Source organism: Hypanus sabinus, chromosome 3, assembly GCF_030144855.1.
Source record: "Hypanus sabinus isolate sHypSab1 chromosome 3, sHypSab1.hap1, whole genome shotgun sequence".
Lineage (NCBI taxonomy): Eukaryota > Metazoa > Chordata > Chondrichthyes > Myliobatiformes > Dasyatidae > Hypanus > Hypanus sabinus.
Genome location: NC_082708.1, coordinates 56,058,395 through 56,072,690, shown reverse-complemented (window position 1 = coordinate 56,072,690; position 14,296 = coordinate 56,058,395). Strand labels below are relative to the sequence as shown.

At 38.0% G+C, this 14,296-nt stretch overlaps 1 protein-coding gene across 1 annotated transcript in view; it reads left to right on the top strand.

Moving 5' to 3' along the window:
* LOC132390902 (PC3-like endoprotease variant B) overlaps positions 1-14,296 on the top strand; it is a 786,805-nt gene that overhangs the window by 219,133 nt on the left and 553,376 nt on the right. The window contains exon 5 of the mRNA XM_059963438.1: positions 3,563-3,854. Coding sequence (XP_059819421.1) covers positions 3,563-3,854 — 292 coding nt within the window. The remainder of the gene's footprint in view (positions 1-3,562; positions 3,855-14,296) is intronic.

Here is a 14,296-nt window from a genome sequence, read left to right as displayed (position 1 = left end):
TGATGCAGCATATCTATCCCACTAGCCAGTCTATGGCGATGGAGTCTGACATTCCCAATCAGTGCCAGTTTAGTGCTGTCCTCCTATGTCATGGCCATGACTACTGCAGTCAGCAGAGGGAGAAGTGAGCAATTTGTACTGTTGCACTCATTACCTTGGGGGAAGACAGAAGTGAAAAAGGGAGATTTTTGCCAAAATACACCTCAGTTGAACTTGTATTATGCATTCTCTTAAGATTACTTAACAGATGTTAAAACCCAAAAGTTTACTTTTGCTGTCTTTGAGAAAATGGTTTTGATTGCTGGATCCTTGAGTCCTAATCAATGACTTCCCTTCCCCTGACCAAATTGTTTCTTTTAAACTTCCCGTGGAAGTGGGGGAAACAAGAATACTCTGATTCCATGGACCTCATGATCAGTTGCATCCACATATTTAGTCTAAATCTCTCATAGGACTTGCATTCAAGCCTGTCAGGCGGGTAAGCAGCCCAGAGTTCTATCCTTCTTACTGAGGTACATTGAAGATAAAGTATTTCAAAATGGCCTTCTCTCTCAATTATGCATCTTTTTTACAGCTCTTCCACTGGTCCAGTGAAGAGTGGGCCACTGGTCCACTGGCAGGTACAGGTAATAGATATAAAGTTTGTTCATAAGGCTTAAATACCGATCTTAGTCTTGGCTCAACTGATTTCACCAGTCACAAATGTGAAAGGACAGAGCCTAACTCACAGTGGCAACCAACTGCTCACTAAATAAAGCCCAATCAATGTTGTTTACTTGAGAGCATGGAATTTATAATGTTTGTTGCAGTCATAAGATGTCAAACCCGATAATTTTGCAATGCATTTGATGTTTAATTAGGCTTCACTAACTGAATCATCAAGAGCATTTGAATTAAATTACCTTCTATTTTATGCATTTGCAGAGATAGGGAAACAATTGTTAACTGCCCATACAGAAACTTTCAAGGAACTTTTATTAGTTAATGACTCATTCAGTTTACTAATTGCTCTAGGGAAATACCTAGTTTAGCCCTGAGAATGATTAAGCAATATTTCAGTTTGCAGCATTTGGGGCTTGCTGAGATAGATTGGTTTATACATAACGTGTAAAAGGCCAACATTTCATTCTCTAGTTACGTGTCCTGCTATCATGGCCAATGCACATAGTATCACCTATCAATACTAGTTTTTTCCTGCTTTATTGACATAATGGTTAGTGTAGTATGCACATTGATCAGTAACTGTGTGAATAGCAGTAATGTCAATAGATAATTTATCAAATCTATTCCTTTAAAAATTACTTAACGTTCTCAAAATGTAATTATTCAGACCTTTGTAAAACAAATTTACTAAGATTAATTAGAATTCTCCATGTCTAGTTATTTATCATCAGTGAAAGTTGGAGTTTGAGACATAAGTTGACCTGAGGAACCATTCAGTGAGGAATTATCCCAACTTACTCTCATAGCTGGGGATGCATGAAGGGAAACTAGTATCAGCTACATATTCATACAGTGTTTTTAACAATAACTGAAAGTCTATGATCTATTGTTCTCCCCATATCAAGTATTTCAGGGTGATACAAAGCGAATAAATAAATTAATTCTGTAGGGCAAATTAATAAACAAGCACGATAAGATTGTCAAAAAACTCAAGAGATTCTGAAGATACTGGAAGTCCAGAGCAATACACACAAAATAAAATTATAAGACATAGGAGCAGAACTAAGTCATTCAGCCCCTCCAACCTTCTCCACCATTTCATCATGGCCAATTTATTATCCCTCTCAACCCCATTCTCCTGCCTTCTTCCCATAACCTTTGATGCACTGATTAATCAATAACCTGCCAGCCTCTGCCTTAAATATACCCAATGATTTGGCCTACACAGCCATCTGTGGCAACAAATTCGGGCAGCGCAGTGGCATCACAGTTAACGCAATGCAGTTACTGCTCAGGGTGTCCCTGGGTTTAGAGATGAACTCCGGTGCTGTTCTGTAAGGAATCACTGTTCCTCCTACCCATGGTTTTTCTCCAGGGTCTTCTCCAGGGCCGCCGCTTTCCTTCCACAGTCTATTAAAGGCCTATAAAAGGCCTACCGCGTAGGTTAATAGGTCATTGTAAATTGTCCTGTGTTCAAGTTGGGTTAATCAGGTTTATCGGTGGTTGCTGGGGCGACGTGTTTCAGAAGGCTGGAAATGCCTACTCAGCCCTGTATCTGTAAATAAATTCCACAGATTCACTACCCTCAGGCTGAAGAAATCCCTCCTCATCCCTTTTCCAAATGGATGGCCCTCTATTCTGAGGTGTGCCCTTGGTCCGAAACTAAAGGAAACTTGCTCTCCACATCCACTCTATCTAGGCCTTTCAAGCATTGACACCAAACTAGGAGACATGCATTGTACAATACCTACTCAAGTTCTTTCTTAGATTAAATCCCTTTCCAAACATCACAAGATCTTCAACCCATGTGAATTATTGATCTCTAATGGCAAACTTGAGATGTCCTCATCCCAATCTGTCTTGCTGCCTCTGAAGTGTTTTCAAATTAGCCTACGTCCCTAATTTATTCCCATAACATGCTAATCCTGCTCTTGGGCTCCTGACCATATGCAAACCCCACTCAACAACATTTCTGAATGTCCCCAATCCTCTTTACAGAACCTCAATGACCAATCTATTCAAAGTTGGTTTTAAAGCTTTAAATCATTTATATTACCCTCTTTCTTTGTTCCCTAAAATTGTTCAGCTGTATTGAGGAAAAATATTATCAAAGCCGATTTTAAAAGCCAAATTTTCACCCATTCTAAATCTAACATCACTAAGTGTGGCTTGATAATTAGTTTGCTTTCTGGTAAATGTAAACAACAAATTATGGACAGTACTGTGATAGCTTTGTATCCCTGGCCAATTACCTCTATATTATCCTCCCGGATCTACTCCCAGAAAATGTTGTACATATTGGAGAGTGTTGTAATGTGAGTATTATTAAAAGTAAGTTAATACTAATCAGGAATCTGTTGGTAGCAAGAGGGAGGATCTTTACTTCCGCTCTTTTTACTCTCAGTATACATTGTAAATAGTTCCTCCACCCAGGCCGCACGAGGTACCTGGAAGCCTCTGTATTGTAAATATCATTTGCCGTCCCCGATAAAGATGCTCTTTTGGCCATCAAATTGTCGAGTGGTCTTTTTGTAAAGTAGAAATTACCACATATTTTTGGTGATGAGATAAACTGGTTTTGTTGATGGGTCGACCCCGTTTTAGCCACACACCACCTAGGAGAAGCAGACGAGGAGGCAGTGTGTGCCTACAACATGTTTGGGGTGGAAACGGATCAGGGACCACCTGAACCATATTATGCCACAGTCAATGTCAAGGGAAAGGACATTAAATTCAAGATTGATTCAGGGGCTACTGCATCGGTCATTAGTGAAGAGACCTACAGGAGGACATGGGGATCCAACCTGCCTCCCATCAGACCATCTAAGCTCCAACTCAGGACCTATACGGGGCAGCCCATACCTCATTTAGGTGTGTTATATGTGGATATTTCGGCCAGGGGCCAGAAGGCTGTAGCCAGGTTGGTGATAGCTAAGAGCAGTGGGACCAGTCTTCCAGGCTGCGATTGGCTTTGCAAAATCCGGCTCAACTGGTGTGAATTTAAATATGCACACACGATGGAAGAGCATGAGGTGCAGCGGGCAGATGAAGTCGCCGATGGCAATATGAGTGACAGACACAGTCCGGACACATTTGAGAGTGAGCTTGCAGCGCAGCTGGCGGCTCTTCAGCCTGTTACAGGAACAATTGACGTTACCCCCTCGGCACTGAAAGCCAGCACGCCACTTCTAGTACGGTGAAGCAGTGACCCAGCTCTTGTACCACCTGCCCAGTTACAGCAAGGTGCATCTCAGCCTGATGATCCCACTAACAGGAACCTGCATGTGAAGCCAATCGTAACAGTAGCAAACGGGGCACCCGCAGACGATGTAAGAACAGAGCCTCCAGGACCACCAGACAAGCATTCAGAAAGCCCCCCAAGTGGTTTGACAAAGAAAGTAGAATTTTCTGGAGACGGTGACCCCTGGGAATCCATGTGGTGCCTTTTAACTCTACGCTGAGTGGAAGATTCCTAGGCCTGAGTATTTGTGGTGTTGAAGAGAACAGCCGTTCAAGAAAAGAGAACCTGCTCCAGGAGAATGAATGTATCATCAAAATCAATTACTGTGATTTAACAGACAAAACCTTTGTTCAAGTACAAGAGGTTTTCCAAAATGCATTGCGATTTCCTGCTGTTGAACTCCAGATAGTTCCAAGTTATAACAAGGAACTCTATGAAAAATTTGCAATTGGGTCTATTCTGAGCCACGGTCAGAATCCAAAGTCCTGATGGATCATCTGAACTTTGGATGATTCAAAATCCAAAGTTCCTTCTTCAGTGCGTTCCAAGCTAGGTGGCAAACCTGCAGATGCCATTTATCCCATGTAATGCTGAGAATAGCCTGCCACCGTTTCAAAGAAGCTCAGTAGTCCAAAACAGTTAAGGAGCAATGACCACGTAATGCATACCAGGAAAGCATGTCCACCAGTGACTTTGCCAGAGGGAGAGACACTGGCAGAGGGGCCAGAGTCCCCTGAAGAGGATGGACATTCTCACACAGACACACAGACCCCTGTCCCCAAAAGACACCCAAAACATCCTCACCAGCGGTTCCTGCTGGCACACCGGGGGTAGTGCGTAGATCGCAATGCCCTCGCAAAGCTCCTAACAGACTGAATCTTTGATTGGATAGTTTCTTTTGAAATTTGTCTCTTTTTTTAGGTGTTTTTGTATTGGTAACCTGTTGCTAATGATACCAGTGTTTTTATTTCCCAGTTCTTCTATATTTGGGGAATGTTGGATTTTAAAAGGGGGAGAAGTGTTGTAATGTGAGTATTATTAAAAGTAAGTTAATACTAATCGGGAAGCTGTTGGTAGCAAGATGTGGGATCCGGGGTTGGCGGGGTCTTTACTTCCGCTCTTTTTACTCCCAGTATGCATTGTACATAGTTCCTCCACCCAGGCCGCACGAGGTACCTGGAAGCCTCTGTATTGTAATATCATTTGCCATCCCCGATAAAGATGCTCTTTTGGCCATCAAGTTATCCAGTGGCCTTTTTGTAAAGTAGAAGTTACCACAGAGAGAATGAGACATTTATGACAATTTGAACTCAAGCTGCAGAGGTTAAAAATGCAATCCAAACCATTACATCACATCTGACATTATTTCTTCAAAATAAACTTCCCAATTCCTATTTTTTTTTATTGGAGGACTTTGATTCAAAGATTGCGACACAGGTGTAATTATTTAGGTTCAAAGTTGTAAAGGTTTATTTTACTTTAAAAAGACAGGGAGTAAATCATTCCCATTTGACCTGCTTTCTTCTTTGCAGGAAGAAATTATGAATAAAATATTTGTTAGAGTATTGCATATAATGCTTTGACATCTACATTTACGTTGGTTCTTATAATTGCTTGAGGACTTGCGATCCCCTGTTTAAAATTAAAATTCCAGATGTTATTCAGTCTTGATACAATGAGCAAAATATCCAGAGGGGAATTTTTCTTCATTAAGCTGATACCTTGAGGACCTGACTTTGATATAAATATCTAGGCATTGCTTGATCACATTTTTCAAAATTCAGAACTTTTTTTGATATAATAAAAGACAACAGTTTCATTTCTCCTGGGTTTTAGATTTCTGACTTACAATGCAGACAATTGATACCAATTGAACGATGCTTTTTAGAGATGGGAATCTCTATTTCAGACATAAAGTTTACATAGGAATATTCTTGTTAAATTTACCTATTAATATAAAAATGTACATTGTAAAGGTCAAAGCTATTTTATGTATTCAGTAACAGCACAAATTAGGAAGCAGCTGAGCATTTGAATGACAACTTCCATTCACCTGGGTTTTGCTTAACATCATTTAAAACAGATTAGGATGCTGGATTTAGCTTAAATGAAATGATTTGAGTTTTTCCATATCTTGTTAAATGTTGTGCTTTCATTAGCTTTGTAAAGAATAAACAAAGTTCATTACATTCCATGTTGAAATTTCCAATATTGTTGATTAACAGATGTCACAAATATGCTTTTTAATTCCACCAGTCTGATCTTGCCATGCACTCTATTTAAATTACTTATTAAGCACTATATTATCCATTTAATTAACTGCCAAAATAATAGCTTGTGCAATTGTGGGAAAGTATGATCAACTAAGTTGGTGAATAACAGGAAATTCCCTAGTGAGAGAAGGATGAAGATTAGATTAAATAAGATCACTAGAGGATTTATTCCCAAGGATGTTGCAAAACTTTTCACTAATTGACTGAATGCTAAGAACTTTACTACCTGGATTGAGTTCAAGTTCCATTGATGATCAGCTGCTGAAAATTACCTTCTTTTCATATACAGGTGTCTTATTTTCATTTTGAAATTAATGGACTTCTTAATCAGGAACCATACACAAATTTGTGAGAGTCAGGTTTTCTCTTATTCCATGAGAGCCAGAAAGTGAAATGTTTTCTAGAGCTTTCGGGAGAATTGAGTCATGCATCTCCTTTCATAGTATAGTATTTGGTCAGCTACACACAGTACGTAAGCATGTAGAGACTATTGTAAAGAATACACCATACTGAAATGAAAGATTAAAATATGCCAGTGGGGTCATGATACACAGTGGATACAGATTCTTATTCTGTAATCCTTCATAGTTCTATAGTTATCTGCATTTCTATTGTGATGAATGGCAATGAAGAAAAAAATGAATTTGGATTGGAATCCTTCCTGACTGAAAATAGTATTATCAATTATTATTATGCAGTAGTCCTAGATGCAACAGGAAAAGCAAAGGGAGAAAATCGAAGGAGAGAGTGTTTTTATAATATCCATCGAATATAAAGAGAGTGTTTTGTTGGGAGTCAGATATTTATGGAGAATCAAACAACATTGCTTGTATTTTCATGATGCATTTCATTTGGAAAAAAGAAGTCTCAACATGCTCTCCAGTGAAGATGGGATAGACTATTGAAGAAACAAGTGGGGGCTATTGGATGAAGTAGTAAAGGTTTCTCAGATATATGGATGATGTTCTCTCCAGAAAGCAAACTGAAGAGAAAAGTACAAGTTGTTCATCTTTTAAATAATGCACTCTCACTGCTCCCTCTTTTCATTGGTACCTAAAACAAGGTAATCAGAAGATAACTTAGTCAGCCCTTGAGGTTGTTACGGTACTTCATTATGTAGGCAAAGACTGATCAGTACCTGACTTATTAATTTATTGTGATACAGCTTGGAATGGGCCTTTCTCCACCTTCAAGTTGCACCACCCAGCAATCCCCCAGTTTAACCCTGGCCAAATCACAGGAAAATTTACAATGACTAATTAACCTATCAATCAGTAAGTCTTTGGACTATAGGAGAAAACTGGAACACCAGAATGAAACCCATGCAGTCACAGGGAGAACGTACAAACTCTTTACAGATAGTGACAGGAACTGAACTTGGGTCATTGGCATTGTAATGTGTTGTGCTAACCACTACACTACGAGTAAGTCAGGATCTTTTCAGCCAACTTCTGTTCACTGTGCACCAGATGACAGAGTCTCATATTTTATTGTATTTTATTTGAAGGTACAGTGTGGAACAGGTCCTTACAGCCTTTCTAGCCGTGCCATTTAGCAACCCACCGATTTAACCTCAGCATAATCACAGGCAAATTTACAAAGACCAATTAACCTACTAACTTATACATCTTTGGACTGTGGGAGGAAATCAGAACATCCAGAGACAATCCACATGCACACAGGAAGGACATGTAAATCTGCTTACAGAGGACAGCAGAATTGAACTCTGAACTCTGACACCCTGTGCTATAATAGCGTGGCCCTGACTGTTATGGTATCATGCCACCCCTTCTAATCGACTCTTTTCTATTTATCCAATGCAAATATTTCCACTTAAATTTTGATATTTTCAATTGATTGAACATCCAAAAACTTATTAACAGAGAGTGTTGCAAGTTTCCACTCCCCTGTGGTGTCAAGTGCATCAAGACATCACCCACAAATATCCTGCCACTAAATTTTAGCCCCTTGCTTCCAGATCTCTTACCAATGGAAATGGTTTCTCACTACTTATATTGCTCATTTTAAACATCCCAACAAAACCAATCTGTTCCTCCAAAGTACGTGCAAGACTACTCAATGAAAAACTCTCTTATAATTTAACCCTTTTAGACCCAATTAAAATGGACCTTTGCGCAAAGAAGTTCAGAATGTATCCAGGTGCTGCCAGTAATTCTCTATGAAACACAAAGGAGACTGTGTTGCTAAATAATAATTGTCTGCAGACTGTTAGAAACTGATTGGATTTTTTTTTCCTCCTCCTGGTTCTTATTATCTATTCTGGGAGCAGGGAAAAAAACATCCCAGAAGGTTGGTCTTTGGCTGAAAGTCAGCTCAGAAATCTATTTCAACTTTTAGTTAAACATATGTCAAGGAGCAACACAGGTTGGATTGATCACAGGAAAGTAAATTATTGATCAGTAAACTATGACTAGCCCTGGCTCCTCTGCAGATAACTAGGTGTCCTCAGAGTTAACACAACTGTAATATTATGGTAAAGCTGAAGATAAATGGAAATACTCAAACAGCTGATTGAACTTGGCCACCCAAATTAAAAGTAAATTTCACCTGAATTAAAGGTAAACCTCAAACATTTGACTAACTCAACAGTGAAAGTCAAAGCCATTTGTATCATCTACTCTAATACCAGACACACTCCATCAGCAAACAATCATTACACAGCAATAATGGAGACTTGCAAGTCATCACTTAATTTTAATTAATGTTCTCCACAAAATTGGGATCTTCACTGTGATTATAAAGCAGGTCAAGAACTCTGAGAGTGGTGTCTATTCATTGTAGTAGTGGAGAATGCTGCAAATCTAAAGGGTGGCAGCAAGGGATTGACACAAGGTAATGTGATGCCTTACAATGATGCAGGGTTACAAATCAGAAACTTGTGAACTGCATTGTCCACGCTTTGTACAGGACGACTATAAAGGCAATAGGTATTTAACTCCTTAGGAGCGGCAAAAGACTTCCAAAGATCCACATTGGTAAGACTACTGAACTCTCTGCCACCACCCAAGTTTCATCACATGTGAAGTGTTGATAGTGTTATACTGTTCACTTTTTAACTTGTATCGTATATGCACCTCATTATTTGCTAATTTATTTGTGGTATATTACTTTATGTGTTGTGTATGTGAGTTTTATGTACAGTGCTGCACACCTTGGTCTGAAAGAACGTTGTCTCGTTTAGCGGTACACATGCATATGGATGAATGACAATAAACTTGAACTGAAACTTTAAGCTGAACCTCAAGACCTTAGAGTGTAGGTTATCAATTCTTTATGGTTTTGTTGGTTTTTACTCCCATTGATATCTCCAGTACTTTTTCCGCATTAATAATTGTAATTTTAAGTTCTGAAATATCATTACCCCCTTAAAACTTAATTAATTCTGGTTCAGACATTAGGCCCTTAAATATGAATATAAAATTACTCAATAATTTCAAGAGTGCTCCTTAGAATTTCTCCTGCCTTTACCACCATACTACTACTTTGACTTTTGCTCCTCTCCACTTCTACGCAAAGTCAGCAAACCTTCTATTTGTATCAACAGCGACAATTCACTTACCAAATTTCAATCTGCTTTGGCTAGTTGGTCCCTCACACCCTTGTAAATGGCTTAATTTTAATTTAAGACTGTGCTTTCAAACTTGTATACAATAAAATAGCCTGTTACCTGATGGTGCTGCACTGTGTTTTCCAGAAAATCATTTTGGGATGCACTTCTACAAATTGTTCTGATTTGCCAAATCTGGACAGAAATTAAAATCCCTCCTATTATTGTAATTTTTAGGGGGCCTATAAAGTACTCACAGCAGTATATCTATCTCGTGTTATTTGTTATCATTACAAATACAGATTATACTACCTTTTCTTATTAGATAAGATCTTCCCTTACAGTAGCCTTTGTGACTTGCTTTCTTTCAGATTTTAGTTTTGGTTGTGCAGCAGTGATAATGTTATTTTCTTGATTGAGGTCTTAAGTAATGATCTTTGTGAATAATCATTATTTATTGATCAACTCAAAGGTATTTCATAGCTCTAACATTTAAGATTTGCTTACAGAAATTTATGGGAAAGTTAAATATGAATCAAAAAAGGAAAAGATTCCTCCAGTTTATTCATGACTTATTATTGAGAAGCACTTTAAAGAAAGGTTAATTAATTATTTTCCAAGATCAGTTATCAACCTATTTTCCCAATAACTTTGTATAACTACACGATGACAGACCAAACAATAGGCCTAAGAAATGACACATTTAAATGGGCTGTACCAACTGTAGAGTTGTTGGAAATGTTGTATTGTTGTTATCTAGTCATCTTAAACTTTAGCACATTTAATTATGTGGCTTTTTATTTGGATTGCTATTGTAGTCATTAATTAAGAGGGTGATGAAATTTGGAACCTGACTTCAACTGTTCAGCTTCTTTAATGAGGAAGGTACATTTCATAATTTAGACAGTTGCTTTCAGAACAGAGTCTATTGAAGTTTTCTCTTGTAGACTGTAAATATCAAAGGAAATAGATGTCATGTGTGAACAGAAGCTGTTGAATTTACTATATTAGCTGTGAAAGAAGCTGAGAAATTTCTCCACGGTGGTGGGTGGAGGATACTAAAAACTGACTTTAATGAGAATAGTGTAGAATAGCTACCCCAGATAAACTGCCCTTTTACATAACCTTATGATGAGATGATGCATCACAAATTCCATATTGCAATTGTTATACTAAACATCTTTGGTATTGTGTAATAATATAAAGCAAACTCAAAAGTTGTCTTTCTACTTTAGTATAACTTTTACATCATATTTTCATTTCTCCATAAAAAAGCTTTAGAATGTCATTGTGATTGAAACTGTAAAAGTGTACATGGCAAATTAGCAACCCATTGTACCATTTCCCATTTACTTTAGAATTATAGAATCATGTTTCTCAGTTAATATTTTGCAATACTGACAAAGATTGATTTTGTTACATGCATTACTGTATTTCTAATGGCTTAAAATCAACAGTAATAATCTGAATTGTGTGTGAATTCCCATTAGAAAAATATGATGTAAAATTAAATTATTGGAACAACTGCCTGAAAATTGGATATTCTAGGTTAAAAATATTTAATACGCATCTTGCTTCTACAAAATTACAGAACAGTTATGTAAGAGAATGGAATGATGTTTACCACTAGCTTAAAAAAAGGATAGTTTTCAAACAGAAAACTGTTAGAACATGGAATACTTCATTGAAGTAACTTTTGAATAGTATTCAAAATGGAATCTGTTAAGTTTTTTAAAGAAAGAATATAAAAGAATGCAATGAAAGAGGAGCTATAGAATCATGGTATTCAGGAAAAGACCCTTCAGCCCATCCCATTCATGCGAACTGACAAGAACTCATTTCCAGCCTTTGGGTTCATTGTTCTTCTGTGCATTGGTGATTCCAGCGCTGATTTCGGTACTTCTTGTGAGTATTTGCTTTCATGACCCGCTGAGAGCATGCATTCCAGAGTTCAACTGCAGCCATTTTTCATTATCCCCTCTAAACCTCTTACTCCTTACTCCTTAAAACAATACCATCTGGCCTTTGGCCCCTCTGAAATGGGAAAATTTAATGATGGTCTGTCCAATTAATGAAATTTATAATTATGTCTATGTCTATCAGCCCTCTCTGCGCCAAGGAATACAAACCCAGTCTATTCCAGTCTCTCCTCATAATTGAGACACTCCATTCTGGGTAATATTCTACTGAGTCCCCTCTATGCACTATCCAAAACAATTTTCATGCCAAGGCAACCAAAACTGTATCCAATATTCCAGCTGTGGCCTCACCAATGTTTCGTAGACCTTTCCCTCACTCATATTCAATCCATTGCTGGTAAAGGCCAGCATGACATTCAGAATTGTAGCTTCTGTCATTCTAAAAGAAGAGAGGAGGACTGAGAAAGAGGGAAATAAAATCTTTGCACAAGCACATACTGATTACCTACTCAGTTAATATCATTTCTCACTGACTGCCACTAAATATACAATTCTTCACTCATTAGTAAATCAGATACTTTCTATAATTATTTTAATAGGGTAACTATGTCTGCATTCATTGTGCCAATTAGTTGACTGCATCTGTTAAGTGAAGCCAACTAGGAAAAAAATGGATCTATTAACACTTTTCATGTGAAAGTCATGTATTAAAGGATTTTACCTGAGGAAGATCATACTCACGTCTGGGTGAAGGAGCAACTATCTGGAAATTAGTCCACATACATCTGTATGAAATTCACTTTGGTATTGCCAACATTTCCCTGGCATCAGTCTCACAATTAAAGATGTCAAACACTGCACGCTACATATTTCTTCCATTGATGGTATAAACTTTTGGTACATTCCTAAGTAAAAAGTAAATACATTATGCTTAAGTCAGTAATACACCTCATCTACTAGATTCGCATTATGAAACATGACAATACTGATTACGATTTGCTGCAGACCATTCAGGCCCTCAATCTAAAGCAAATTTTCACTCTCTTACCTGTTAAGTATCAATCTATCTATTCCTTAAGACTCTGGTTCCTCTATCCACTGAGGAAGAAAGTTCCAAAAACACAACTTTCTGAGAGAGAAAAAGCAATCACCTTGTATCTGCCTCAACAACTTTTATTTTTAAAGAAACGGGGTCTTTTTGCTAAACAGATGGATCCTGCTAGTAGACCACAAGCAGAAATATCCTTTCAACATTCACACTACCAAAACCATCAGGATGTTCCATTTTCATCAATAGTCTTCTCATTCTTTTAAACTGCAGCTAGTATAAGCCTATTCTATCTATCCTTTTCTCATGAGACAACCTGCTTATTCTATGTATTTGTTTAATAAATCTTCTCTGAACTGCTTACATCCTTCCTTAAATAAGGAGACCAATAATTTATGCAATCCTCCAAATATGATCTCAACAATATCTCTCAAAGCCGAAGCACTACCTTCTTACTGATGTATTTCTCTCCCCTATGAGTAACAATTGCATTCTGTTAGCTCTTCTAATCACTTATTCATTTCCTTACTAGCCTTTTGCAAAATATATACAGCAACACCCAGATCCCTCTAAATCTCAGAGCTCTTTAATCTCTCACAACTGAGATAATATGCTACATTTTATTTTCCCAGCTAAAAGGTAATTTTCATATTTTCTCACCTCATACCCCATTCACAAGACTTTTGCCCACAATCTTCAAATATTGCATCAGACAGAATCAATTTACAATGCTCAGGTTTATAAAGATTTCATCATTAGGGTCCATCATTGAATAAAGCACTTTAATACAACTCACAAAAGCTGCAGGCTCTAATCTCTGCCCTCTGCCCTTCTGCAACTTGCGGTAGTGTGGGGCCAGTCACTGCATGGGGCTTGAATAGAACAACTGCATATGTCCTCACAGACTTACATATACCCTCCTCTTAGATTTCTCTTTCTTTCTATTTTTTATGCAGCTCTTCAGTGACTTTCATGAAGGAAGTCCATTTAAAGATAAATGCTCTTTCTTTTGAACGATGCAGCTAACCGCAGCAGTTATGTACCTTTCCATTCAGGATCTGATGGGAACTGCAGATGTTCTTTTCATTGAATGATTCAGTGTGCCAACTGCCATTACACTATTTTCAGAGTTTTGTTTGCTGATTCATGAAGTTCTGTGTGAGGGGAAGCAACTCAGTGCACAAAAGCTTGCAGACATGGTCAGGAGTTGTTGTTCAGACCAAACATGAGAATGGGGAAGAAGAATCGACAGGCTGAGTGGCAGTTTTCTGCTCCTATGTCTTATGGTCTTATAGGTGTATGAGGTTGAATGGGAATCAGGATCAGCCACGATGAAATGGCAGAGAGGACTTGATGGGCTAAATGATCTAATCCTGCTCCTATGGTCTCATGGTGTTATGTGATCTTACGGTGATTGTTGATGCCAGACCGGGTGGTTTGAGTAACACTGAAACTGCTGATTTTCCGGAACTTTCACACACAACAGTCTCTAGAGTTTACAGAGGAGAGTGTTAAAAGTTTTTTTAAAAAATCATCCAGTGAGTGGCAGTTCTGTGGGCAAGAATGCCTTGTTAGTAAGAGAGC